The sequence below is a fragment of the Balearica regulorum genome, chromosome 5, assembly GCF_011004875.1.
Source record: "Balearica regulorum gibbericeps isolate bBalReg1 chromosome 5, bBalReg1.pri, whole genome shotgun sequence".
In the NCBI taxonomy this organism is placed as follows: Eukaryota; Metazoa; Chordata; class Aves; order Gruiformes; family Gruidae; genus Balearica; species Balearica regulorum.
In genome coordinates this window covers 11,359,091-11,384,452 of record NC_046188.1, presented here as the reverse complement: position 1 = coordinate 11,384,452, position 25,362 = coordinate 11,359,091, and the positions used below count along the sequence as shown (strand labels likewise).

Genomic DNA, 25,362 nt, shown 5'->3' with positions numbered 1-25,362 from the left:
ATGCTATGATCATATTTTCCTGTTGGTCTTTCCCTTTCTCTATTGAAATAACTTACTTTTGATTATTTTCACGCCTAGATACTTCATTGTCTCAGTGTGAATCAAGTGATTTGACTTCTATACCAATAACTAACCATAAATGTGTGGATATGCCTATAGCCAAACACAGGGAAGAGGTAATTTCATTGTATTTTTTCTCATTATGGAATAAAGCTGAAAATCACGTTTCGCTTAGTTGTTGGTTTTTTGTGGTTTGTTTTGTTTTTCAGAAGGAAACTTCTGTTCCTGTTTCAAGCATTATACAAAACCTTTGTTCATTGTGCAAAACCATTGTCTAAAAATTCTTAGAGGAAGAAATATTTCTGTTATACTTTCTGTTTATAGATATTTATGTAAAAAATGTAACCAAGTGCCTGCCCACGTTCTTTTCTGTGTTCTTCTAATGGGTTTTAGGAGTTCAGTTAACTACAGATGCCTAGGAGATGATAGAAAATACAGCACAATGTTTTACAGAGATTTGATATGTGGCCTGGAAGCTATTGATACTTCAAATCTTTCTGAAATCTGTTTTGAGTTGTTTTGTGGACTTATGAGTTTTCTTGAAAAATTGTTTCAGATAGTGTCTCTGATAGAAAGCAATTCAGTTGTGATTGTACAAGGAGCAACTGGCAGTGGTAAGAGTACACAGATTCCACAGTATATTTTGGATTATTGCATTCAGCAATCTATCTACTGCAACATTGCTGTTACCCAGCCTCGGAAAATTGGTGCCAGCAGCATTGCCAGGTGGATTAGCAAGGAACGATCGTGGACACTAGGTGGATTTGTAGGATACCAGGTATAAGAAAATTTCAAATTGTATTTAAAAATACATTAAAAAGTAATGCATCTTCTTTCTTGATTACTTTTCAGCATGTCTAGCATACTGAAGAAATGTTAGAGAATCTGCTTTTAAAGTGGATTTGCAGGTTTCTCCTGTCTCCTGTTATATGTTCATAATTAAGTGTTTAAGGTTTTGAAGTTGAACAATTGTAAATGCTAGGGAGACTCCAACAAAAATATTTAATTGTCTTCATTCTGATAATTGGACACATCTATATTACTAATAATTGAAATTGTTGCAGAACTATATTCTGTCACTTTCCCTTTAAACTACTGAGTTAACATACTTGATTTGTTTGACTTTATTACACTTAGCTGTCAGCTATGTCAAAACTTTCATGGGTTTATGGTCAGAGTATTACCTGAATGTCCTGTCGTTTCTTCTTAATATGTGAAAAACTTGAGCTAGTTTTTCCTCTTAAATCCTTTTGTTTTGTCAAACTCAGCTTCAGACTCAGTTCGATCCCTCCATTTTATAAACTTGATGCTGCTTTGATCTTTTGACACATACTGGTGCAGTAATCAGCTCTTTGTCAGTAACCACAATAAACTGCTGTGATCATTGTTTCACTGGTCCTTTGACAATAGCTGTCTCTGGACTGGCTTCTCTGGGGCCTGAGGCCGCTGGGTTCACGCTGGGGTTGGTGGTGGGAGGATGTTTATGGGCAGTTTTCTGCTTCTGGAATCCTTTGCTGGGAGCAGTACATGTTGGTTTCTTCTTCCTCTCCATTCTTGTTGATTCTTCCTTTCTTTCTTCCACTTAGGGTCACATTTATTTATGTTTGCTAACATGTGTTTACATCTTTATTTTTCTTCATTGGTCTGCAGCTCCAGGGCGCATCCAAATGTGCTACATATTGTGCCATTTATGTATGTTAGATGCTTTCTCTTTGTTACCCATAAACCCAATTTTGTCCAGTTCCAGGTCTGAGGGGTTTTTATTTTTAACCGACCATTGCACAGTTGTTTATAGCATGGGGTCTACAGTGCCAAGTGTCTCCCTCATCTGTTATCCCCTGTCTGCTTTCTTCTGTTCCATATCCTGTCTCCACTTCCACTGTCTCTGCTACTGTACCAGGCCTGTATATCTCTGCACTATACTAAATTGCTGTCACAGCTAGACCAAGAAAAGTAAAGATAGAGGCAGATCAAGAAAAGTTCGGAGAGAGCAGGCCTGACGTGCCTTAGTCCTGAGGCCTTGCAGACTCAGTACAAAGAAGATGAAGCCCTCTATAGGCAGATAGGAGCAGCCTCACGCTCACAAGCCCTGGTCCTTATGGGGGACTTCAACCACCCTGACATCTGCTGGAGGGACAACGCAGCTGAGCGCAAGCAATCCAGGAAGTTCCTGGAATGTGTCGATGACAACTGTCTCCTCCAAGTGATAGAGGAGCCCATGAGGAGAGGTGCCATGCTGGACCTTGTTCTCACCAATAAGGAGCGGCCTGGTAGGGGACATCAAGCTCAAGGGCAGCCTTGGCTGCAGTGACCACGAAATGGTGGAGTTCAAGATCCTCAGGGCAGTGAGGAGGGCACACAGCAAGCTCACTACCCTGGACGCCACAAGAGCAGGCTCTGGCCTCTTCAGGGATCTGCTTGGTAGAGTGCCATGGGACAAAGCCCTGGTGGGAAGAGGGGCCCAAGACAGCTGGTTAGTATTCAAGGGTCACCTCCTCCAAGCTCAGGAGCGATGCATCCCAACAAAGAGGAAGTCAGGCAAAAACACCAGGAGGCCTGCATGGCTGAACAAGGAGCTCCTGGACAAACTCAAACACAAAAAGGAAGCCTACAGAGGGTGGAAGCAAGGGCAGGTAGCCTGGGAGGAATACAGAGAAACTGTCTGAGCAGCCAGGGATCAGGTTAGGAAAGCCAAAGCCCTGATCGAAATTAGTCTGGCCATGGATGTCAAGGGCAACAGGAAAAGCTTCTATAGGTATGTCAGTGATACAAGGAAGACAAGGGTAAATGTAAGCCCTCTCCAGAAGGAAACAGGAGACCTGGTTACCCAGGATATGGAGAAGGCTGAGGTACTCAGTGACTTTTTTTGCCTCAGTCTTCACTGGCAAATGCTTGAGCCACACTGCCCAGGTCACAGAAGGCAGGGACTGGGAGAACGCAGAACCGCCCACTGTAGGAGAAGATCAGGTCCAAGAATATCTAAGGAACCTAAAGGTGCACAAGTCCATGGGACCTGATGGGTTGCATCCACAGGTCCTGAGGGAACTGGCGGATGAAGTGGCCAGGCCACTCTCCATATCTGAGAAGTCCTGGCAGTCCAGTGAAGTTCCCATTGACTGGAAGAAGGGAAACATAACCCCCATTTTTAAGAAGGGAAAAAAGGAAGACCTAGGGAACTACAGGCCGGTCAGTCTCACCTCTGTGCCTGGCAAGATTATGGAGCAGACCCTCCTGGAAACTATGCTGAGGTACATGGAAAATAAGGAGGTGGTATGTGAGCCAACACGGCTTCACTAAGGGCAAATTGTGCCTGACAAATTTGGTGGCCTTCTGCGATGGGGTTACAGCGTTGGTGGATAAGGGAAGCATGACTGACGTCATCTACCTGGAATTGTGTGAAGCATTTGACACTGTCCCACGTGACATCCTTGTGTCTAAATTGGAGAGCCATGGATTCAATGGATAGACCACTCAGTGGATAAGGAATTGGCTGGATGGTCGCACTCTAAGTGTTGTGGTCAATGGCTCAACGTGCAAGTGGAGAACAGTGATGAGTGGTGTTCCTCAGGGGTCGGTACTGGGACCAGCACTGTTCAACATCTTTGGCGACATGGACATTGGGATCAAGTGCACCCTCAACAAGGTTGCCGATGACACCAAGCTGTGTGGTGGGGTCAACACGCTGGAGGGAAGGGATGCCATCCAGAGGGACCTTGACAGGCTGGAGAGGTGGGCCCATGCGAACCGCATGAAGTTCAACAAGGCCAAGTGCAAGGTCCTGCATGTGGGTCGGGGCAATCCCAAGCACAACTATAGGCTGGGCGAGGAATGGATTGAGAGCAGCCCTGAGGAGGGGGACTTGGTGGTATTGATTGATGGGAAGCTCAACATGAGCCAGCAATGTGTGCTTGCAGCTCAGAAAGCCAACCGTGTCCTGGGCTGCATCAAAAGAGGTGTGACCAGCAGGTCCAGGGAGGTGATCCTGCCCCTCTACTCTGCTCTTGTGAGACCCCACCTGGAGTACCACGTCCAGCTCTGGAGGCACCAGTACAGGAGAGACATCGAGCTGTTGGAGTGAGTCCAGAGGAGGCCACGAAGTTGATCAGAGGGCTGGAGCACCTCTCCTGTGAGGACAGGCTGAGAGAGTTGGGATTGTTCAGCCTGGAGAAAAGGCGGCTCCAGGGAGATCTAATTGCGGCCTTCCAGTACCTGAAGGGGGCCTACAGGAAAGATGGTGAGGGACTGTTTATCAGGGAGTGTAGTGACAGGACAAGGGGTAATGGGTTCAAGCTGAAGGAGGGTCAATTTAGATTAGATGTCAGGAAGAAATTCTTTACTGTGAGGGTGGTGAGGTACTGGAACAGGTTGCCCAGAGAGGTTGTGGATGCCCCATCCCTGGAAGTGTTCAAGACCAGGTTGGATGAGGCTTTGGGTAACCTGGTCTAGTGGAGGGTGTCCCTGCCCATGACAGGGGGGGTTGGAACTAGACGATCTTTAAGGTCCCTTCCAACCCAAACCACTCTGTGAAAGCTTACGGCCTGTTACTAGTAATAGCGATACCATATTACAGGGCTACACAGATACATCAGCTTCATTTTTGCATCAAAAGCATCTTTATTGTCATCCCTACTGAATACTGTTCTCTAAGTATCAAATCTTAGACATGTCAAAAAAAACTTCTACAAGTGCTGTAGTAGGAAAAATTATTTTTGCCTTTTTTTCTTAACACTACTCTCAAGTTTAATTTTTCCACAGGTAGGTTGGAAGATGGAGTAAAAATATTCTTTATGGTAAATCAATTACTAAAGAAATTTCAGTTCTGAGAGGTGAACATTCTAGATAAGTACGTGGGAATTATGATCTGACATTATCTCAAATCTTAACTAAGCCAGTCTTAATAACCTCTAGTTACTGCTTTGTACAACTACTGTGGGTTATATATGTTGTTTTTTACAAAGTAGTATCTAAACAAAGTGTTTTATATGACTTGATACCTTGAATTAAATAGTCATAAAATTGCAAACTTGATTCATTAATGAGTCTTAAAAATGTTAAACGGTAGTGTGCTTCCAAACTGTTGTCAGGACAGTGTATGTGGATGTGCTGTGCTTGTTTTACAAGTACTTGCATGAACTGAGCAGAAATGGAAATAGAAGAGCAGTTGAGTGTAAACTTGTCTGCTCTAGGCTGATTTAAAAGTGGAAAGTGAAAAGATGGTCACGGCTCTGCCTACCTGCCTGGGTGGGCAGCACTTGAGATAGCTAAAGTTACAGGTGTATTTTAGAAATCGTAAATCTGTTGTTTAACATAGGGTGGTAGAACTTTCCTTTCAAGAATGAGTTGCCTAGTCTTATACCTCTTTTTCCTTTTCTCCTGTCCATTGAGCAAATTACCTTTTGGCAAAATCTTTTTCTTGTAGTGGAAAGATCCATGTGTGTACCTTTAAAAACCTCCAAAGAATTCTTCTGAGGCTATAGCCCCTGCAAGAAATTTTGATCCTTTATTTTATAAACTTCTGGGTTTTTTAATTTCTCAGAAATAAAGTCTTTGCTTCTTGAGTTAACTGATTCTGGGCTTTAAAAACACATTTGTACAGAGGCTCTTAAAAGTTTGAATGAATAATTCTCATGGGTTTACACTATATTTCATTTTTTAGTTCTTTCAGATGCGTAATTCCTGTAAACACATTAACTATCTGTTCACATCTATGTGTTTTTATATTGTGTTAGGTAAGTTTAGAGAACGTTTCCACAAAGGAGACAAGGTTGCTGTACATGACAACTGGAGTTCTTCTTCAGAAAGTAGTTTGTGCCAAAAGCCTAGCTGAATTCACACACATTTTCATTGATGAAGTAAGTTGGTGGAAATAAATTTAAATTTCATATTAAGAAGTTCTTCTTTTTTGTCTCTCTTACCATGCTAGAGAAAGAAAAATGCAGATATCTACTGGTAAAGATGCTTTGTGTAAGTTGTCCCAGATAACACTTCTTTAAATGGGCTTGTTTCAGTGTTCCTTTGAGCAATGAAGTTTACAACTGAGAATGTGAGGGGGACGTTTGGGTGTGCTTAGCTTTTGATATGAAAGCCTTGAAATGTTTTCTGAAATCCACTGCCTGCATTCCAAGAACGTTTCTGGCTAGGTCTGTGAGGAGGAGGCAGCTAGTTTTTACTCTCTTGGCAATTACTGCCCTTAAAGAGTCTCTACTCTTCACAGATGTCCTGAAAAATGAAATAACCCTCTGAAAATTCTCTGTCTTCTGACTGGATCTACAGCCCACTCATGGGGAATCATCATTATTGCAGTCACTTCACTAAAAAGCTACAGAAAATATGCTTGTAGGATTTCTTGAAATTTGTATGTTTTTATGTGGTTTTGTGCTTATTTTCCTGAGGTAAACAGTATTTGACTGTTAAATATCATCAGATGTGAAATTGTGCTTTCACAAACCATGAATGTAAATCACATGTAAGGTGTATGACTAAATCTTGGGATGTGGTGGCACGGAAGAGGACTTTTTTATGCTGGTTTTCATTTTTATTCCGTTATGATGTTGTAGCTGAGAATTACTTTGATTCTTAGATATTTGAGGAGCAGGGAGACAGTACTTGGTATACCATTAGCCCATTACAGAATAAGGCTGTCGTGACTGCACTTGAGATGGCACCTTGAAAAACTGGAAAAAATTAAGCAAATAGTTACAGTTTTGTATGAAGAACTTAAGGACAGAGAAAAATAACCAAAAACCCCCAAATCCTAAGGAATTGTACCAGTTGGTCTTTATGGAAAAGATTTAAGACCACTCTAATATATTATCAGTGTCTTGCAAACCTTAACGCTTTTAAGCCTAAGATAAGGAAATGTAGATTAGATGTAAGATGCAAGAGTTTAATAGTTGAAGCTCCTTATGTAGAGAAATGTTAGGTCATTCCTTTATTAGGTGTGAAAATTAATGAGTAAAGTTTTCTGGCCCCTTATACAGGAGAACAGATTTATGCAGAGGCTTGAAAAATCTTGTTTGCTTCGGTGCTGTAATTCAAACTGATGATATCAGGTTATACCACTTCTTTGAGCAGCTCCTAGCTTTCAAGACTGTATGTGGTTTTGCTTCTCCAGCCAAAGTTCCAGTGCTTCCTGTTGCCCATCTGCTTTTTTCCCCCCACGTTTATCTCAGATTATGATCTTGACCCAATAGTAACCATTTTTTTGAAGATGTCCCTGCTCATTGCAGGGGGGTTGGACTTGATGACCTTTAAAGGTCCCTTCCAACCCAAACCATTCTATGATTTCATGATTTTAGAAAGTGGATACTCTCCACTTAATTGCAGGTCTCAGCCCTGTTAGAGTACTGCAGGTGTTTAGGAACATAACTAAGCAAACCTAAGTCTGAAGATCATGACTTTTCACAGCAAGAGCTTGCTGTTAGCCTGAAAACTGCCTCAGCTAAATTTTTTTTGTGATGGGGCAATATTGAATATAAATATATCTTATGTTATATTATGTTAGAATATGCTAATTACCTTACAGGTGATGAATGTTGACCTTTGAAGGTTAAGCTCTGGAAAAAGCTGCTGCACTTAATATATTTCAACTGTAATAATTCAAGAAAGGGATATGATCATCATCAATAATGTTGGGAAGTATTTATTGAACTGCAAGGAGCAACCAGAAAAGTCAGATGCTAGGATATATAAAGACTTGGGTGGAAAATGATGTTTTAGAAAGTAGTTGTGTATTTTGGTCGTAGCTAGAAGCCATTGGGAACACAGGGAGTTGATTCAGTTTGCTTAGCTGTTACACAAGCAGACTTAGGCCCCATCTGGATCATTTGTGGTCTTACCAGTACGATTCAATTACCCATCTGCAGTATTGCTTCAGCTGTTATTGTCAGCTCTAGTAGAACTAGTGGCTAGAGCTCACAATTGGTTTTCTAGACACAGATTCACAGTTTCACAGATTGGAAGGAGTTGGAAAGGACCTCTAGAGATCATCTAGTCCAACCCCCCTGCTAAAGCAGGATCACCTAAAGCAGGTTGCACAGAATCATGTCCGGGCAGGTTTTGAATATCTCCAGAGGAGGAGACTCAACAACTTCTCTGGGCAGTCTGTTCCAGTGCTTGGTCACCCTCAAAGTAAAGAATTTTTTCCTTGTGTTCAGATGGAACTTCCTGTGTTTCAGTTTGTTGTTGCCCCTTGTCCCGTCACTGGGCATCACTGAAAACAGTCTGGCACAAACCTCTTGTCACCTGCCTGTTAGATATTTATAAGTATTGATAAGATCCCCTCTCAGTCTTCTCTTCTCCAGGCTAAACAGACCCAGTTCTCTCAGCCTTTCCTCATATGAGAGATGCCCCAGTCCCCTCATCATCTTTGTCATTAGTCATTCTACAAATTTCATGACTTAGTAGTGGCATATGATTTTCACAAAGGGCACTGTAATAATTTGAAAAGCTGTGTTGGGATTTTAAAATGTAATATGCATAGTCTTAAAAGGTGTGTTTTCTTCTATGAAAATGTATTGTTCCAAGTTATGAAAATAAAGCTTGAAATTGAGTAGCAAAGGAAGGGATTGTCAAAAAGAAGACCATGAATTAATGAAAATTACATTGTGGATAATGTTTTCCAGGTACATGAGCGTACAGAAGAAATGGATTTTTTGCTTTTGGTGATTCGTAAACTGTTGCGTACAAATTCACAATCCGTGAAGGTAGGTTCAAAGTATGTTCTGTTACTTTTTTTTGCAAGAATAAATTTTTGCATGTTTTTGATCTACAAAGGGCATGTTTTAAAGAACTTACCTTAAAACGCATCATTATTTTTTACGAAAATATTATTTAGTTTGCTGTTCTTCATAAGCAAGCAAGCTAAAGGGCATTCTTTTCCTGGCTGCTATAATGTGTTCTGAGAGACTTTTTTTCCCTCATGTTAGAATGCATTAGTTTCTAAAGTCTGCTTAAGGCTAAAAAATGCAAGATGGATATTTGACTAGAATTATGTATTGGGTATTGAGGGCTGTGCTTATCCTTGGTTAAATATGGTGGCATTCACTCTTGGAAATACTGGGCTTTTTTTAAAATGGGACAACACATTTGGAAAAACAGCAAAAGCCAGAAATACCGTATTGTAATTTCAAGGCAGAACTGTTAGTAAAACATGGTTGAGATTTTTCTCTGCATGTTTGATAATTGTGCTTTGTACTAAAGCAGTTTGCAGAGATTGTGTGACATATTTAGTCTTTGTGCTCTCAAAGTAATGGACTTTGAAATTAATAACGAATGACAAGAAATTAAATACAGGTGATAGAGTTAGGCTAACTAGGTATATTTCTGTGCAGCTATTTGGGACTGCAAAAACTTTGAGACTGTACATAACCCTTAAGTGCTTCACTTACTTCAAAACAGATGTACATTGGCTATTTTTGTTGCTATGGGAAGGGAATTTGTTTTCTTCTGTACAATCTACCACATCGATTCAAACTCGGATAACTTGGTCTTTAGATCTTGCAAGTATGCTCTCACTCACTGTAAGTACCCTTCCAGTTGGCATAGGGCATGTCTATGTACTTCACATCTCTTACTTTTTATCTCTTTTCTTGTTAATGAGAAAACTCACTTGTCTTTAAATTCAGACACAGTGGTGTGAAGGTATTGAGCCTTTCTTAGCGCTTGGCTCTGCCTACCAAGAATACCAAATAATTTGATCATACTCAGTTTGTGAAAGTTTGCCCTTGATGCTGATTATCTGGTGGTTTTGAATGGCAGGAATCCCTACAAGTCCCATCATCTTTTCTGTTAGAAAACATTTTTCTTTTATAGGTTCCTGAAAGAGTTTTTTTCCCCTCCTCTGTAATTCTAATTAAATCTCTCGAAATTGTCACTGGAAAGCTTTATCTCCTTTATATCTTTCTCTGCAGTTGTTTTTTCAGATGACAGTTTCATGTTGTGTAAGTTGGAGACAACCTTACATTTGTGGGAGCGTGTGTGTGTGTCTGAATTTTTTATGGTGGCAAAGGGATCTCTTGATCTTAATTGCAGAGTGGAAGAGGTGTAATTCAGTTTGAATTCATACACTAAGCCTAGTGTCTCCTATTTCATCCCTTTTCAGCCCCTTTTGAAAAACTGTAAAGGAAGGGAGCATTGATCACGTGGCAAATTCATTTAGAAAATGCAAGATTCTCCTCTCAGCCCCCCTGGATTCATGAAATGAAAGGTGCAAGGAGGCCTGTTTAAGGGGGGGGGGGGGGGGGAATAATCTGTAATTCAGGGTGATACGAAATACACATGAGGTGTTTATCTCCTAATCTGAACATTGCAGACCACAGAAGTAATAGTTAATTCAATATTGCATCAACTAACAGGACGGCAAGAGTGATCCTCACATATGGAGAACAAGATCTACCTGTTGTGGTTCACCTACCAACTATGCTGAGTTTTCTGGCAGATGACTGGTGCAGATTATTGCTTTTAGATCACAGAGCAGATCTAGGGTTGGTCTTGCTGAGATGAGGTTGTTGCAAGAAAGCCTGCTACTGTAAGAATGGCTTGATTGGATCAGACCAACCAGTGTCATTTGCAGTAGTGAATAGCAACGGCTACTTAGGAGGGAAGTAAGAGCAGGATAAAGATAGGACTATTTCCAGTTGTCCCTGAATGCAGTTTGCTAGAACCTGAATTGAGAGGTTGTTCTCGTTGTGTATCTTTTTGCCATTATATGGTGGAGCTTTAGATACGTCCATGCTGGTTTTGAGTGCTTGATCTTGAAGAACTATCTGCTTCGATTACCCTCTATTCCAAAGTACTTCCCTGCCGCATTAGTGATATGTGCTTGTTGAATTTCTGCTTTGGGAGTAGATCAAACTAGTTTAGGAATGTGATCCTTCAGGTACTTTGTTAGGAACCTATGGTTTTCCTTCTAGTTTGAAATGACTCCGTGCAGATTAGAGTGCAAATTACACAGATTTTCTAGAAGAAGAGGTAATTTAATATTCCTTGCCTGTAACTGCAGTTAGGATAATTTAGATTGGATTTTGTTTCATTAACCATCAGGCAAGGTTACATTTAGCCTATTTTCCTTGCATAGGTGAGCTACTAACTATTGAGCCATGAGGCAGTTCATGCTGTAGTGGAACAGGTTTCATATAGTATTTGCAGAATTACATCCTTTCAGATTTCTCCTCCTTTCAGGATCATGTTAAATGACTTTATGATTTAGCCTGCCTCCTGCACATATTTCTTGTGCCTTCCCATATGCTTTGGAGCTGAGCACAGTGGTACAATGCCCACTTCATTAGCTTGCCTGCCTGTCACTTCATAAGGGGGATGCTCTTGTGTTTAATTCCCTTTTTTTGGGAGATGTGTGTGTTGTTGATGGTTTTTTATTTCATTCTATTTTTTAATTCATGCAAGGTGTCAGGAAAGCAAAAGAGGACTGACCGTGTCCCAGTTTACAAGTGCTGCTTAGAGTGGCTCAGGAGCCCTGAAGATAAAGCAGCTGGACACTACACAGTTCATTATAGCTCCTTGGCTCTTCATCCTTTTTCATGTTGAAGCTGTCTAGTATATTGCAGCTGGCTGTGCTGAGCAGTGGGAGCACATTCCAAATACAGGGGTTAGAGGGTAAAGAGCCATAGCCACTCATTTAGTTCATTCTTCTCCCCTCCTCCGTTCTGCACATATCCTACTATCTAACCAGAGAGAAAACAAAGCTGTACATTCTGAATTTCATAATAATTGAAAGAAAAGGCTTCACCAGGGAGCAAATGTGACTTCTGCTTTTGTGTTTAGGTGAATACAGATTAAGAATCTTGACAGTCAGCAAACAGAGCAAGGAGCTTCCTGTGATCCTTGAGAGTTTTAAGTTGCATAAATGAATTGAAACTGAGAGAAAACTTACTTTGACATGTTTCACAATCATTGTAGTAACTTTAAGGCTGGATTATCATTATAGTTATTGCTATTATAGGAATAAGATGGGCCATCTTTTGATGAAGTTAAAGGCACTGATAGCCAAGCTGAGTGTTTAGTAAAGGAAGAGTACTGTATGCTTTTAGGCTGAATGTTTACCACAGGAAAAACTTTTTCATGTTGTCTGCCCTAGGCATCTGTCCTGATCTGTTCTCTTACAGGTGCTGCTTGCCTTTCTCCACTTCCTGCCTAAGGAATCTTTAGCATTTAGCTTTGTCTTAAACATGCCTAGGTTGCGTACCTGTAGTAACCAAAATCAGACCATTTTAGCATAAAGAATAAGTGGAGATTCCAGCGTGGCGTGGCATGGCATTTTGTGTTAAAATTAATGTTTTACATTTGTGTGCAATTTTTTAACAGATAATATTGATGTCTGCTTCCATCAACTGTAAAGAATTTGCTGATTACTTTGCACTTCCGGTTCATGACGGTCTGAATCCCGCCTATGTATTTAAGGTGGAAGGCAAACCTTATACAATTGAAGAATATTATCTTGATGATTTGAAGCACACTGTTCATTTCAAGGTATTGTAAATATAACTTTATTTCTTTAGGCATAGTAAGAAAGAAATTGAAATAGTCAATTGAAAGCTATGTAATAACATTGCAAATAACCAATTTTACATTACAGTTCTAGAGGAGTATTAACATATGATGATAAAACAACAGCCTAGTTTTTCTTTCATATAACAAAAATGGAATGAAAAGGGCTGGTAATTTTAAGTAATATGTGGCATTTTGTTCAGTAGTTTGAATCCAAGATGAGCAATGTAAAAGTCTGTGCAGAAAGTAACACATGAGGGCTTATAGATTTCTTCGAATACAGCTAACAAACTCAGGGAATATTTCCTTGGTTGGTTCATGTTCCTGTTATGAATCAAAGGCAGAAAGAGCTAGGAAATTAAGAATGTCATCAGAAGAGAAGCATTTATAATTAGAAGTTTGATGTTATTGAGTTGGCTTCTTGACCAGCTGAGGCTCATGTGCTTTCTATTTTTTCTTTTCTTGTTTGGTTTTTCTTTCAATAGTCCCAGAACTATTCTGCAGTAACTTTGAACATATTTCTGTTGTAGCCACATAGGCCACCTTGGCAAATACGTAATTTTGAGTAATGAAAATACGTTAGAATAGTAGATATTCACCAAATCCTTGGTGGCCACTTAACAGCCTCTATGGCTGCACTGGAGAATTGCTGCTCTAATGCCTAAGGAGGGTAGCAATGGCTGAAGATTCATTTGCTGTTTCCATCTTTAGCTTATAAACTGCACAGTATATTTGTAGAACTCCTGACATGCTATTGTATAGCATGTATCTGCATTGGCAACAGATAATGAAGGAATAAATGTAAGTTTGAATTAATCTAGTATCTGTGGTTTTATAATAAGAGTTTGGTTTACAGTTGAAAAACAGCTGTGTAGGAATTCACTTGAGTGTCTGAACTCTTTCAGTATTATGGTCTGAGGCAAAATAAACAGGTTAAAGCAAAGTAGAACAAATGCACTAAGGTTTTAATAGTGACAGCCACTCTAAAAATAACTGGGGCAGGAGAGTAATTATTGGCCAATTTTGATAATTCAGAACACTGTTACAATGTTAATACAATGAAGAAAACAGGATGCACTTTAAAAGTAGCAGTATGTGAACATACTTTTATTCTTTAGGTTTCATCCCTCAATTCTGCAGAAACTAAATTGGAGAAATAAAATAAACATGTAGTTTATGGGAAACCCAGAAGAAAATAATTGCTTATGCTGTACACAGCACAGGCATTGGTTATGCCTGAACATAGGAAAGCTAAAAGAAAAGGCTGTTGAAGTGTTAATGCAGCCAAGAAAATAAACTGAATGCATATAGCAGGTGACCCCTCAGTTTTTATACATTAGTATGGCAGCTCAGATCATATGGAGGAGATCATGTAATTTTTGTAAAATATTTTTTATAATAGATGACAACAAAAAGATAACCAAGACGTTCAGTAAGAACTCTACTTCAGTCAAGCTGCATTTGTCATAGCTGCACTTTGAGCTGAATGTCAGCTGCCACACCTTTCACCTCAAAGATCAGGAACAAAAGGAACTGCTTTCAGTGCTTATGCCTTTTTATATTTTTTATTTTCTCTGTGTATATGAGCATTTAGCTTTGATTATTATTTTTTTTAAGTTTTCATCTTTTGTGTTGTCCTAGCTATAGCCATTTTGCTCTTCTTGTAGAAGAGGAGTGTGATTGTCCAAAAAGTTATTTGTACCTTAGGGCAACAACAGAAGCGTGTTAGTGCTGTTGACTTTCTTTTTGGGCAGGGTTTTTGTTGGTTTTTTTTAATATGTTTGAAAAGAAGAAGAAGAAATTGAATTAGAAAGCAACTGACGTTTGTTCTCGCATCTTGTTTCTTATGGTGCTATGCATGGAGATTTTCTCTGAATAGTAGTTGTATTTAAGAAATACTTTAAAACATTGAAGGTCTAAGAAGATTTATGTAACATCCTAAGAAAAAAAGAAAGCAGAACCTGAGTGTTAAGGCAGTTAATGAGTTAACGCTGCCATATGGAAGCAGGGGCATGTTTTTCATCATGCTAAAATCAAAACCAGTTAGCTGCCTGAGGTACAGGCTTCAGGCTTTAGTTCTTAATATTTTATTTTTGCCTATAAAAGCCTGTAAAATTCATATAAAAGAAAACAGAAGTTAAAAGAAAAAAAGTCTTTGCTTTTTAGATAAACAGATTTTTTTCCAAGTTTCCTTTTGATTTTAAAACTAATAACTATAAAATCAGATGACATAAATCGTAACTCATTCCTTAAAGCATCTTGATTGGAATCAGTTTAGTCCTTTGTAACTGTCTTGTTTGCTGTGAGGTATGAACCTTTGTCCTTTTTCAAAAAATCTTAAAATAATTGAATGCTACTGTATAAATATAGTATTCTTTTATGAATCTTTCAGAGCTCTTGGCTTGAATATGTCACTCACTTCTGTAGGTGATAATGTTTTAAAAATATGCTTGAAAATAAAAATTTTCTTTGAGCAGTTCTGACTTGGATAATTTGGGAATTCACTGGTATCAGTTGTGATTTGGAAGATAAATAGAAATGCCAGTCATTATTTTTTCTTTTTCTGTATGCCTGTTTGCAGTAAATCTTTTGCTATGGCTGGATAGACATCTAGCTGAATCAAAGCATTCCACTTGAATTGCTTCATTTGTAGGAAAGAATAAAAAAAAAAGAGGGGGAGGAAGGGAGAAAACACCCTTCAGTGTAGCACTGGCTTACCCTTGCCCAGATACTGGGTCATTTATAGGTGCCACTGTTTAATTTTTGAGTATAGGTTTATAAAAAGTATTTTTCTTTTGGCATAATGGCCTTTGTAAGCACATTGTTCTGAATATTCAACCGGATCATTGTTTAATTCTGTGAGCAGATTTAAAGAATGTAAGTAACTGGGGGGTCTAGATGTTAGTCTTTTGCAGTAGGTCTGTGAAATCCCATGTCTCTACTGCTTAGCTAAGGCAAAAAAGTCCCATTTTTGGCTTGCAAATGTGAAAACTCCTTCTTATCCCTAGAACTGAAGTCAGAGTCCAGATGAAAGGTAGTGAACTGCTGCCAAAAGCTATTCTGACTATGTTGTATTATTTCAGTCAGCTCTGACTGGGCTTTTGGACTTGCTATTTGTCACATCTTTACCTTTTATTAGGAGTGATGTGGCAGCCTTGTCATGTTAAAGAATACTAATATTACAATTGATAGCAAAATTGAAAAGACAAATTTGACAGTTACTTAAGCAGGGACAATCTAAAGACAAAAATCTTATGTTCAAGCAGTCCAGAAAAGAGAAATTCCTTAGCTTATCACATGTATTGGAAAAAACAGTACAACTAACCAAAACTACAGGAACATCTGTGGGTTTTCATGGACTAATCAAGCTTCATTGGAAAGGTGTTACTATAGTGGGTGTAAAATGCAGTTGAGAAGCTCTGGGACTGACAGAGTTGTACACCTGAAAAATCTCCCTGGCTGGCTGGTTCCAGGGGATCAGAGAAGTGGAAGGAGTATTGTCAAGTTCTTACAGATGGCTTTTTTGATCCTCTGATCCATTGTCTACCAGAACAAAGTAGGATAGTTTTCTCAGGGTTTTCAGAAAGGAGTCTTTCTGCAGACATCAAGGCAACCTAGGGTTGGAAAACCAAGGACTGAGATTGCAGTAGCAAAAGCTGAGCTAAATAATTATTGCCCAATTAATGTTAGCAGTGGTGCTTTTGTGATTCCACCATGAGCTGCTTCAGAAAGGGAAACTGGTAGAAAACTGATTACCTTCATTTTAATAGTTCAGTTTTCTGTGGCATCTCTACTAGGTGAAATGTGTACAGTTGCAGGCAAAGGATTTCGGATCAGGTTACAACAGTATTGGCACTGAACCTTGAACTTGATGTGGGTATGCAGTCCTAGTGCTGGAGCTGGGAAAGGAGCAAGTGAATGGGTACTTCTGCTTCCTACTGTCTTTTCTCCCAAGAACACCTTGAGAGACTGTGACAGATTGATTAGAGCCAACACTGAGGGTTGGTTGGTTTGTTTTTTAGCTTAAAATAACTATATTCATTCCCACATTCTTATTTACTCTTGGATGGGTTTACAGGTAGCAGTAATACCTCTTTCTGGCTTTCATTTTGCTTTGTTAGATAAGGTAAGGCTTTGCTATTCTCCTTTTACAAGATGGTCTCTTCATTCTTCTGGTCATTGAATTAGCCATAATTTGTATCTGTTCAAGTTTTGGCTGATCCCCTTAAAACCTGGTGGGAATTGCAGATGTATTGTCAGTCCCCATCAGTTTTGCCAGCATCACAAGCCAAGTACCTGTTGTCTTCAAGAGTTCTTTTACTTCAAGGGCTGACAAGTATGCTGGCTGAAAACTTTGACAAGACTTGGGTCCCTTCAAAGCAAGGGGCAGTTTTGTACAGTGTCACTAACACATTGCACCCTTAGAATAATCTTTCCCGATACATCCTAGGGTCCTGTTTGCCTTTCATTCAGCAGCATTACATTGGAAGATACTATTTTCTTTTGGCAACCGTAGCTGGTCCAAGTGGTTCTCTATTTTTCAACCAATGCACCATCTGCTTGTGTCCAAAATTTGTAAACTCAGCTGTATTTACTCTAGTGTAAATAGATTTACATTATCTTATTGGACTTTGTCTCACTTCAGACAACTGGAAGACACATTAGACGAATTATAGTCTTATCAATAAACATATGATGCATTCCAGCTGTAGCAGTATATCTTTCAATTGCTTTTTTTTGCTTATTGAGAACTTGTGCAGAATCTTCTTTTGCTTATATTGTAACTGAATTGGAATAAATGTGTAATTCTAATTTTGTACTTGATTAAAATCAAAGCCCTGTGAAGTGTGGACAACTGGTAAATATCTTCTGCTTACTTTACAGGGAAACCTGGAATATCTTAGTTTTGTGTATAGAAACCTTTAAGTATTACTCTTGGTCATTCAGCTTCCATTTTGAATTTCTTTCCAGGAGAGGCATTTTCCTTAAACTTTATATCCTTGTTAAATGTCCCTGGCTACAGCTGCATTTTATCTTATGGTGATATTTATCTGCATGTATTCACCAATTACCACTGACTACTGCATTTTTATTGTTATCATGCAGTCTAGTTCTTACGGAGTGTTATGCTTAAAGCACAAATGCTCTGTTTTCACTGTCACTTCAGTTATAGTACCATTCTTTATTTAGGCTTCGACTCCTCATTTTTACTTTTGAAGATGTATTTGAATGTTAAAATACTGTTGTAGTGTATCAAGCAGCAAGTGAAGATGACTGATAGGCTAGGAGAAATATTTGGTTGAGCATAAATGTAAAAATGGAGGTTTGTTAGCTAGTGAGAAAATACGTGACTTCTTAAAGCATACACACACAACCTGCAGAGAAAGACTCTAGAGGCTGATCACTTCAACCTATTGTTTTTCTTGGGAAACTCTTAGATTTCAGCATAAAAATAAAACAAAATATTTCACTTGCAGGTGGAGGGAGGGAAGAGAAAAGAACTTCAAAGGTGTAATATGAGGGAGAGAAGTGCAGTTTGACTGTAGGATTTCTAATCACCTGAAGTATGTAGAGGGCAGATTGCATTGTAATACAATGCTAGAAAATTTAGAGGCAGCAGTTACTCCAGTAAAGAGTTTCCACTAGAATGAGGAGAAATCCTGAGAATGAAAGGTGAGCAATGATCAAAAGCCATTTTCCCTACAAGGAAAAAAATGTGTAATGCTATAGACCGTTCCCAGAGTATTTCTTGTTCATTAAGCATTTTCTTTTTAAAACTGAAATATGTTTAAATTATTGTCTTTGCTCTGAAGACTTGATGGTTTTTGTTCTTAAATATTAAAGCCCTGAGTTTGTGACAGAATCCTAGAAAACAGCATGTCTTAACTCATCTTAGGTACTTCTCTGAAGTAGGTAAATATCAGAAGTATTTCTTCAGCATTAGACTGGTAGGATGTTTGAAGGAAAATGTCTGAAAGAAGGTAATGAGCGCTCCAGATTAAGCTGCTACTTTGTACACCTTCTGTGTGGGATCAGCTTTAATTGAAAAGCACTTGACCGATTGACACACGAATGTGATCTACAGTCTTTTAGCCTCTTGTATTGTGTTAACCTCTATACTTTCTTCTCCACACAGCTTCCTCCTCAAAGAATTGAGGAACCAGTGATAGTAAGGGAAATGTATGAAGTAGCAGTGTCTTTGATTCAGTCATTTGATGAGTTGGAGATGAAGAGCAATAGGTAAGATACAGTTCAAGATCTGGAATCAGTGGTTCTTTGCAGAAACGAAACACTAATTGAGGAAAAGCAGCAGCCCATGTATTATAGATAGTAGTGGTAACTTAATTTTCTATGAATCTCTGCTTTTATTTTATATATTCATGTGATTTATACTCAGGTTAGTCATAATAAGACTGCTTGTAGATCTTGCTGAATGCCCTGTGTTCTTGAAATACACTTCATGCTGTGGAGTGTAAGGGACCATTCAAGCCAGCCATGTCATATGGCAACTAAATTCTTTGCTGCAGACCAGGGCTGAACATTATTTATATGAAGAATAAAACCAGAGATACTGTTTTGTATTGTAAATTAAAACATACAATAAACCATGAAAAACAAATACAAACTAGGCACTCATTTTCACTGGCTGTTTAGCTAATGCCTTACTGTCTTTTGAAATAAGTAAATATTAATTTGTGTTACTGTCTGTGTTTTCTACATTGATGTTTAGTATCTGAAAATGTAGTAAAGTTGCTTCTACAGTTTTGGTCTATCACTGAGTGTGTATTTACTTTAGGAACTGTTTTTGTTCCCATGTATTCTAATAATTTATAAATGTATGCTGAAGAAATAATTTGGTTTTGTAAGCTTAATTTATTTTCAAATTCAGTATGGTGTAAAGTTTGAAATTTTAAGAAAGCATTACTTAAGCTCACCTGAAAAGTTATCAAGTGAACCACTGAACAAGTGTTGATGGAGGTACATAAATGTAATAAATTTGGCACTTTTTTACAATATATAATGACTTCTGAGATTTTTTTGTTGATTATTGCTTTTGATCTTTTCAATTAAGCTGTTTTACTGTAGTTTAGAGTAGCCACTTTAAAATACCTTTTACTAATAAGCTATCTATTATAGGCAAACATGAAGGCATTAGCATTTCAGCTTTCAAATACCAAAAGAGCTATTACGAGCATCCATTGTTATGAACCTTGCATTGAAAATTATACTTTCCATTCATTATATAGTTCAAGAGTAGAGATTTTCAAGATGCATGAAAAAAATTTGTATTAGGAATGATTACAACCAAAAATATGAGTTCTGCATTATGTTAAGGTGATTTTTAGCTTCTTCACTCATAACAGGTAAACTGAGAGGGAGACATCTTCAATTAATGTTGTGACCTATAGTTCTTGATAATGGTTAGTTTTCTTACATACTAGGCTTTTATTAAAGGTGTCTAGTGATATTTTTAGATTACAAGAGTAGTATATATACTTGAGAAATTACTGAATAAGTTTGCATAGAAATGTGCTGTAGTATACTGCCTTTTCATTTTAAGATCTTTGGTAACCTAATTTTGATTAATTTCATCGGTAAACAAGAATGTTTCTGTTTTGACATGATTTTGAAGACAAAGTAAACTTAATGATCTAATTCCAATTTTTATACACCATGTTTTTGAGAAAGTGTAGTTGCAAATAGTGTTTAAATTTCTTCAGGAAGTTTACATAATACATGTTACAGAAAGTGTGCAGTTCTGCTTGTTCTTTCAAAATAAAATATCTCGGAGTAATAAATTAGACTGAGGTTGTAAAACTAATGAACCTGCATATTCTTGTTAGGGAGAAAAAAAACTTGAGTGTTACATCAGAACGTGGAAGTGTGCTAGTATTTTTACCAGGTGAGTATACGTCTCAAGTATTTTCTTTTTCCTTATTTGTCATCTAATAAGCTTTCTTCTGGTGCTTCTTCTAAGGATTTACTAAACACATATTTAACCTGGGGTTTGTTGGTCTATTTGGGTATTTTTCTTGCAAACCTGTTTAAATATGGCAATAATTGGAAGAGCAGTGAGTCAAAAATTAAGACTTTTTATGTTTTAGAAATTAAGTTACAGTAATAAAATTAATTCTACTGTTAATCCACAGAAATTCAGTTGCTCAATTTTTTAGATTAGTTATTAAATATTGTATGAATTTCCTAGGATTCTTTGAGATGTTTTCTTACTTGTGTGTAGTGTGGGCTCTTCCCTGGATTTTATTTAGATTATTGTAGTAAAAGTTAAAATTAACTTTTTTCTTTCTTTGTACATTGGTTGGTGTAGTAGGAACACTCAAAAGCACACAAAGCTACATAGCATATAACGATCAGAGAACTAGTTATATATAGTTTTAGTCCTATTTAAGCAGTAAACCTAGGTTATCTTACACTGCCTCTAAAGTCTAGCTAAGGGATTCAAGTAAGAATGGCTACCAAAACAAAAGCATGAAATAATTTTTGTGTAACTAGGCTGCAGCCGAGGTTTCTTGAGCATCACAAACCTGTTACCTGGTGCTTTGCATACTGTTTTACCTCATGGATGTGAAAGTTTGCTAGTTGAAAACTTTGAAAAGGCTTGGGCATGTTCTAGTGAAGAGTCACCTCAGAGTCAGGAGAAGCTGTTTCCTTGGGCGTAGTGAGGTCTATCCTACCAGCAGTTTCTAAATCTCTGTAAAATCTTTATGAATGTCATTTCCCTGCTGTCTTGAGCTTAGCAGTAGACATGCTAGCGCTGGGGCTGAAAATATAGCACACCAACACAAAAATACACTGCACTTGCAGAATAGCTTTCAGTGGTGGGTGCTCCCTGCCAGCTAAAAGGCATCAGAGCTGCCTTTCTTAGTTACCTTCTCTATGAAATCAAAGAGTAGAAGGAATTAGGGTGAATGTAGGGTCCGTTCCAGTTTGCCATTAATAAAGTATGGAGACCATCTCTGTTGCCTCTGGCTTCTCATATTGGTGTTTGTCTGGTGTGCTTTCAGACGTCCTCAGGCCCTCTGAGTCTTTGTTTCAGGCTGAAATTACTCTTTAGCACTTTCAATTCCCAAATCTTTCTGTCTTTCACTCTGACGTTTTTGCTTTGGGTTTGGTTTTTGTTTTTTGGGGGTTTTTTGCTGTGCTGCTATCCCTGATGGCTTATAACTACAAGTGATAAAAGGAAAATTTTTGTTTAAATACATTTGGTAAATTTATGAAAACCTGTGTAGATAGTGCTTCCTGAATTAGCTGGTACTCAGGTTTGTTTTTATTGTTGTTGTTCAGTGTTTGACCTTGGCCTGTTTTATAACTGGATACTCAAGACTGATCGTGAACACAGGATTAGCAAATAGCTCTCGAAATTTTCTTCACAAATAATCTTTATACAGAACTGGAGAAAAGGGGAAGAGAGCTCTCAGTTTACAAGAGGGCAGCTGAGACAGAGATTTGGGTAAAAATAACCTCCACATTTAGGACACTGATTTGAGATGCCTAGATTTTTTGAGTGCTTACAATTACATAGCATTTTGTACATTCAAAATAACACTCCCATTGACATTTCAAGCTGAGTAGGCATCAGGAGCCAGAAGGAGCAGTGCTGTGCTGAGTACCGTTAAGTGATTTTTGCCCACTCTCTTTGTGGAACTCAGTTTTGGGGCAGAATCTGCTTCCATAGAGCAGCTGCAGCTGTCTTGAGTAGGATGCTATGTTTTCCCTTCCTGTTGTAATTGCCTGTCTTGTTCAGTGCTTAATTATTTATTTTTTTTTTAACGTTACTGAGTCTGATTCTTTACAGAAAAAAATGTGCTCTTCAAGGATTTAGTCAATAAGACCCCCTGGCAAACTGCCCTCAGGAACAGGGAGGCAGAACAGAGCTGGCAGATCTTTCAGGACACTTTCCATAGAGTGCAAGAGCTCTCGATCCCCAGGTTTTAGAAATCAGGAAAGGAAGGCAGGAGATCAGCATGGCTGAGTCAAGACCTGCTGGTCAAACTAAAGGGCAAGACGGAAGCGCACAGGCAGTGGAAGCAGGGCCAGGTATCCTGGAAAGAGTATAAGGGCTGGTTGTGTAAGGTTGGGGTCAGGAAAGCCAAGGCATGGCTGGAGCTGAACTTGGCAAGGGATGCAAAGAATAATAAGAAGGGCTTCTATAGGTATGTTAGCCAGAAAAGGAAGGTCAAAGAAAACATACCCCCCTGATGAACAAGACCAGTAACAATGGACAAGAAGGCTGAGGTACTCGACAACTTTTTTGCCTCAGTCTTCACTGGCAACCTCTCTTTCCGCACCTCTTGAGTGGATGAACTGCAAGACAGGGACTGAGGGAGCAAAATCCCTCAGTAAGAGATCAGGTTTGTGACCACCTGAGGAACCTGGACATCTGTAAGTCTATGGGACCTGACAAGATGCATCCCAGAGTCCTGAGGGAATTGGCTGATGCAGTTGCCAAGCCACTCTCGATATTTGAAAAGTCATGGCAGGCAGGTGAAGTCCCTGGTGACTGGAAGAAGGGAAGCATTGCACCCATTTTTAAAAAGGGTAGAAAGGAGGACCCTGGGAACTAATGAGCTGACAGCCTCACTTCTGTGCCAGGGAAGATCATGGAAAAGATCCTCCTAGAAGCTATGCTAAGGCACATCGAGAACAGGGAGGTGATTTGAGACAGCTAGTATGGCTTCACCAAGGACAAGTTCTGCCTGACCAACCTAGTGGCCTTCTATGATGGAGTGACTACATCAGTGGACAAGGGAAGAGCTATGGATATCATCTATCTGGACTTCTGGAAGGCCTTTGACTTCCAGAACTGGGCAGCAGATACTGCCTCCTGTGTCTAGTCAGTAATTACTAGACTGATTAATAATTACTATTAAGATTGGTTATGCAGAGTCTGCTTCTACCAGTCAAGCTTCTTTTAATTGTTTTTAAACATAAATTGGGTTCAAGCCTTGATGTCTTACTCAGATATGTAACCAGGCAGTATGGCAAGTAGGAAGCATTAGACAGCAAGATAGTCGAGCAGTACCTAGTGGGATTGAGTAGGTCTGGCAGGCTGTATCCAAACAGACCATATCATGGTGTTCTTGTGCTTTCTCTATATCTTTAATTACATGCTCTAGTTCATGAACAATTTTTTTTCTGTATTATAATAATCTTAAAAAGTGGTACTGTTTTTGTATTTCTCAGTCTGCATGTTTTTCTCTACAGTGCTGAAAGTGTTTTGCTTAGAACTTTGTTAATTGTTTCATTATTGTGCTAATCTTTTTTTTTTTTTTATTGTTTGGCCAGTTATTTGCATTCTCAAGTACTCTGAGAATTTCAAAGTTTCAACTCAAAACTTCATTTGAGTTGTGATGTAAATTAGGCTTCCTGACTGTCTTTTTCAGGTTCTAATGACGTTTCTTTCCCCTGTAGTAGCCTCACACAAAGCATCTCTCTGAAGCTTTTATATTTCCCTTGATTGCCCCACTACCACCATATTTTCCTCCTCCAGCTCACCTGTTTTCCCCTCAACCTTGACTACTTTTATCTCCCTTACCTAGAGTCACTTCCCTTTGTTTTCTGGTTTCAGTCTTTCTGACTCCAGTAGGTGACTAATCTCCATGTTCTCCTGCAATTTCTTTTCCCAGCCAACCTTATATTCACCACGTTGGTTTCTTGTTGAATCTGTTTCTACTTGTCTTGCCCCAGTTACTTGCTTTCTGGCTTTTTTTTCCTTGCTTACTGTAACTCGATCACAATTTCCAGCCCATCACATATCCTTCTTTCTTCTCATTGAAGTTATTCTTCTCTCTTATCTTTCCTGAAAATATCTCTCTTCCTCCACTTGCGTTTGTCTTCCTCCTCACTTCTGAAGTTAAGTAACAGTCATCTAAAGAGCACAAGAACTTTTGCATCTATGTGCTCAAACTGCATTTATCCTCACTGAAAAATGCAGCAATCCTGTTCTGCAGTCAGAGAATAATTTCATTTTAATATCCAACTGGGGAAGTCCAGTGTTGGACAGATTTCTGTGAATGAGGCTTTTGGAAATGAAGTCTCAATGAGAAGTAAACTAGGCTTCTCAGACAGGTTTATGCCTGTGGAGGTATTCAGGAAGACAGCAGAAATCCCTTAATTGTAAGACTTCCCCTGGCATATGTGAAATCCATGCCACAGAGAATGGGCACTAGAACTGCCAAAGGTAAGACAATTAAGGCAGAAATAGCTAATTTTTTTAAAATTTTTTTTTTCCTTAGCCCTGCTTTTGGAAATAGCTTGTTTTGGTTGAAATACCCAAATTTATCCTAGACCAGACATTCAGTATGTGGTAAGCGTTGTTGGTTGTAAGGAACTGAAGCAAGGACTAATAATGGGACACTGGCAGATGGCCCTTATATCTGATATTGCCACTTTAGTAAGTGTAAAAATATGCCAAATCACTCTTGAAAAATTAATGACTCAGTGTTTCAGTGACTCATTATTACATTTACTGTTTAACTCTTCTGCTGTTTTATTGTATGATGAAAAGGAGGTAATAACGGAAGTCAATTAAGAATTTAAGTAGACACGAGAATTGGTTTTACAGTCGTTAGTGATTACTAAAAAGAAAACAAACTCTTGATTACTTGTTCCCTAGGTTTGAGTGAAATAAGCTACATGCACTCACGTCTCTCAAGTATGTTTAACAAAAGGTAAGTTACACCACGTTTGTTTCAGTTCAATTAAACTTGAAAATGAATCCTTCAGCTGTATGAGTTCTAAATGCATAATATGATTTAGCACAGAATTGTAATTAATTTT

At 38.6% G+C, this 25,362-nt stretch overlaps 1 protein-coding gene across 1 annotated transcript in view; it reads left to right on the top strand.

Annotated features, from left to right (window-relative positions):
* TDRD9 (tudor domain containing 9) overlaps positions 1-25,362 on the top strand; it is a 75,112-nt gene that overhangs the window by 11,895 nt on the left and 37,855 nt on the right. The window contains exons 3-9 of the mRNA XM_075753007.1: positions 79-176; positions 5,790-5,912; positions 8,685-8,765; positions 12,382-12,546; positions 18,701-18,804; positions 20,409-20,467; positions 25,199-25,253. Coding sequence (XP_075609122.1) covers positions 79-176; positions 5,790-5,912; positions 8,685-8,765; positions 12,382-12,546; positions 18,701-18,804; positions 20,409-20,467; positions 25,199-25,253 — 685 coding nt within the window. The remainder of the gene's footprint in view (positions 1-78; positions 177-5,789; positions 5,913-8,684; positions 8,766-12,381; positions 12,547-18,700; positions 18,805-20,408; positions 20,468-25,198; positions 25,254-25,362) is intronic.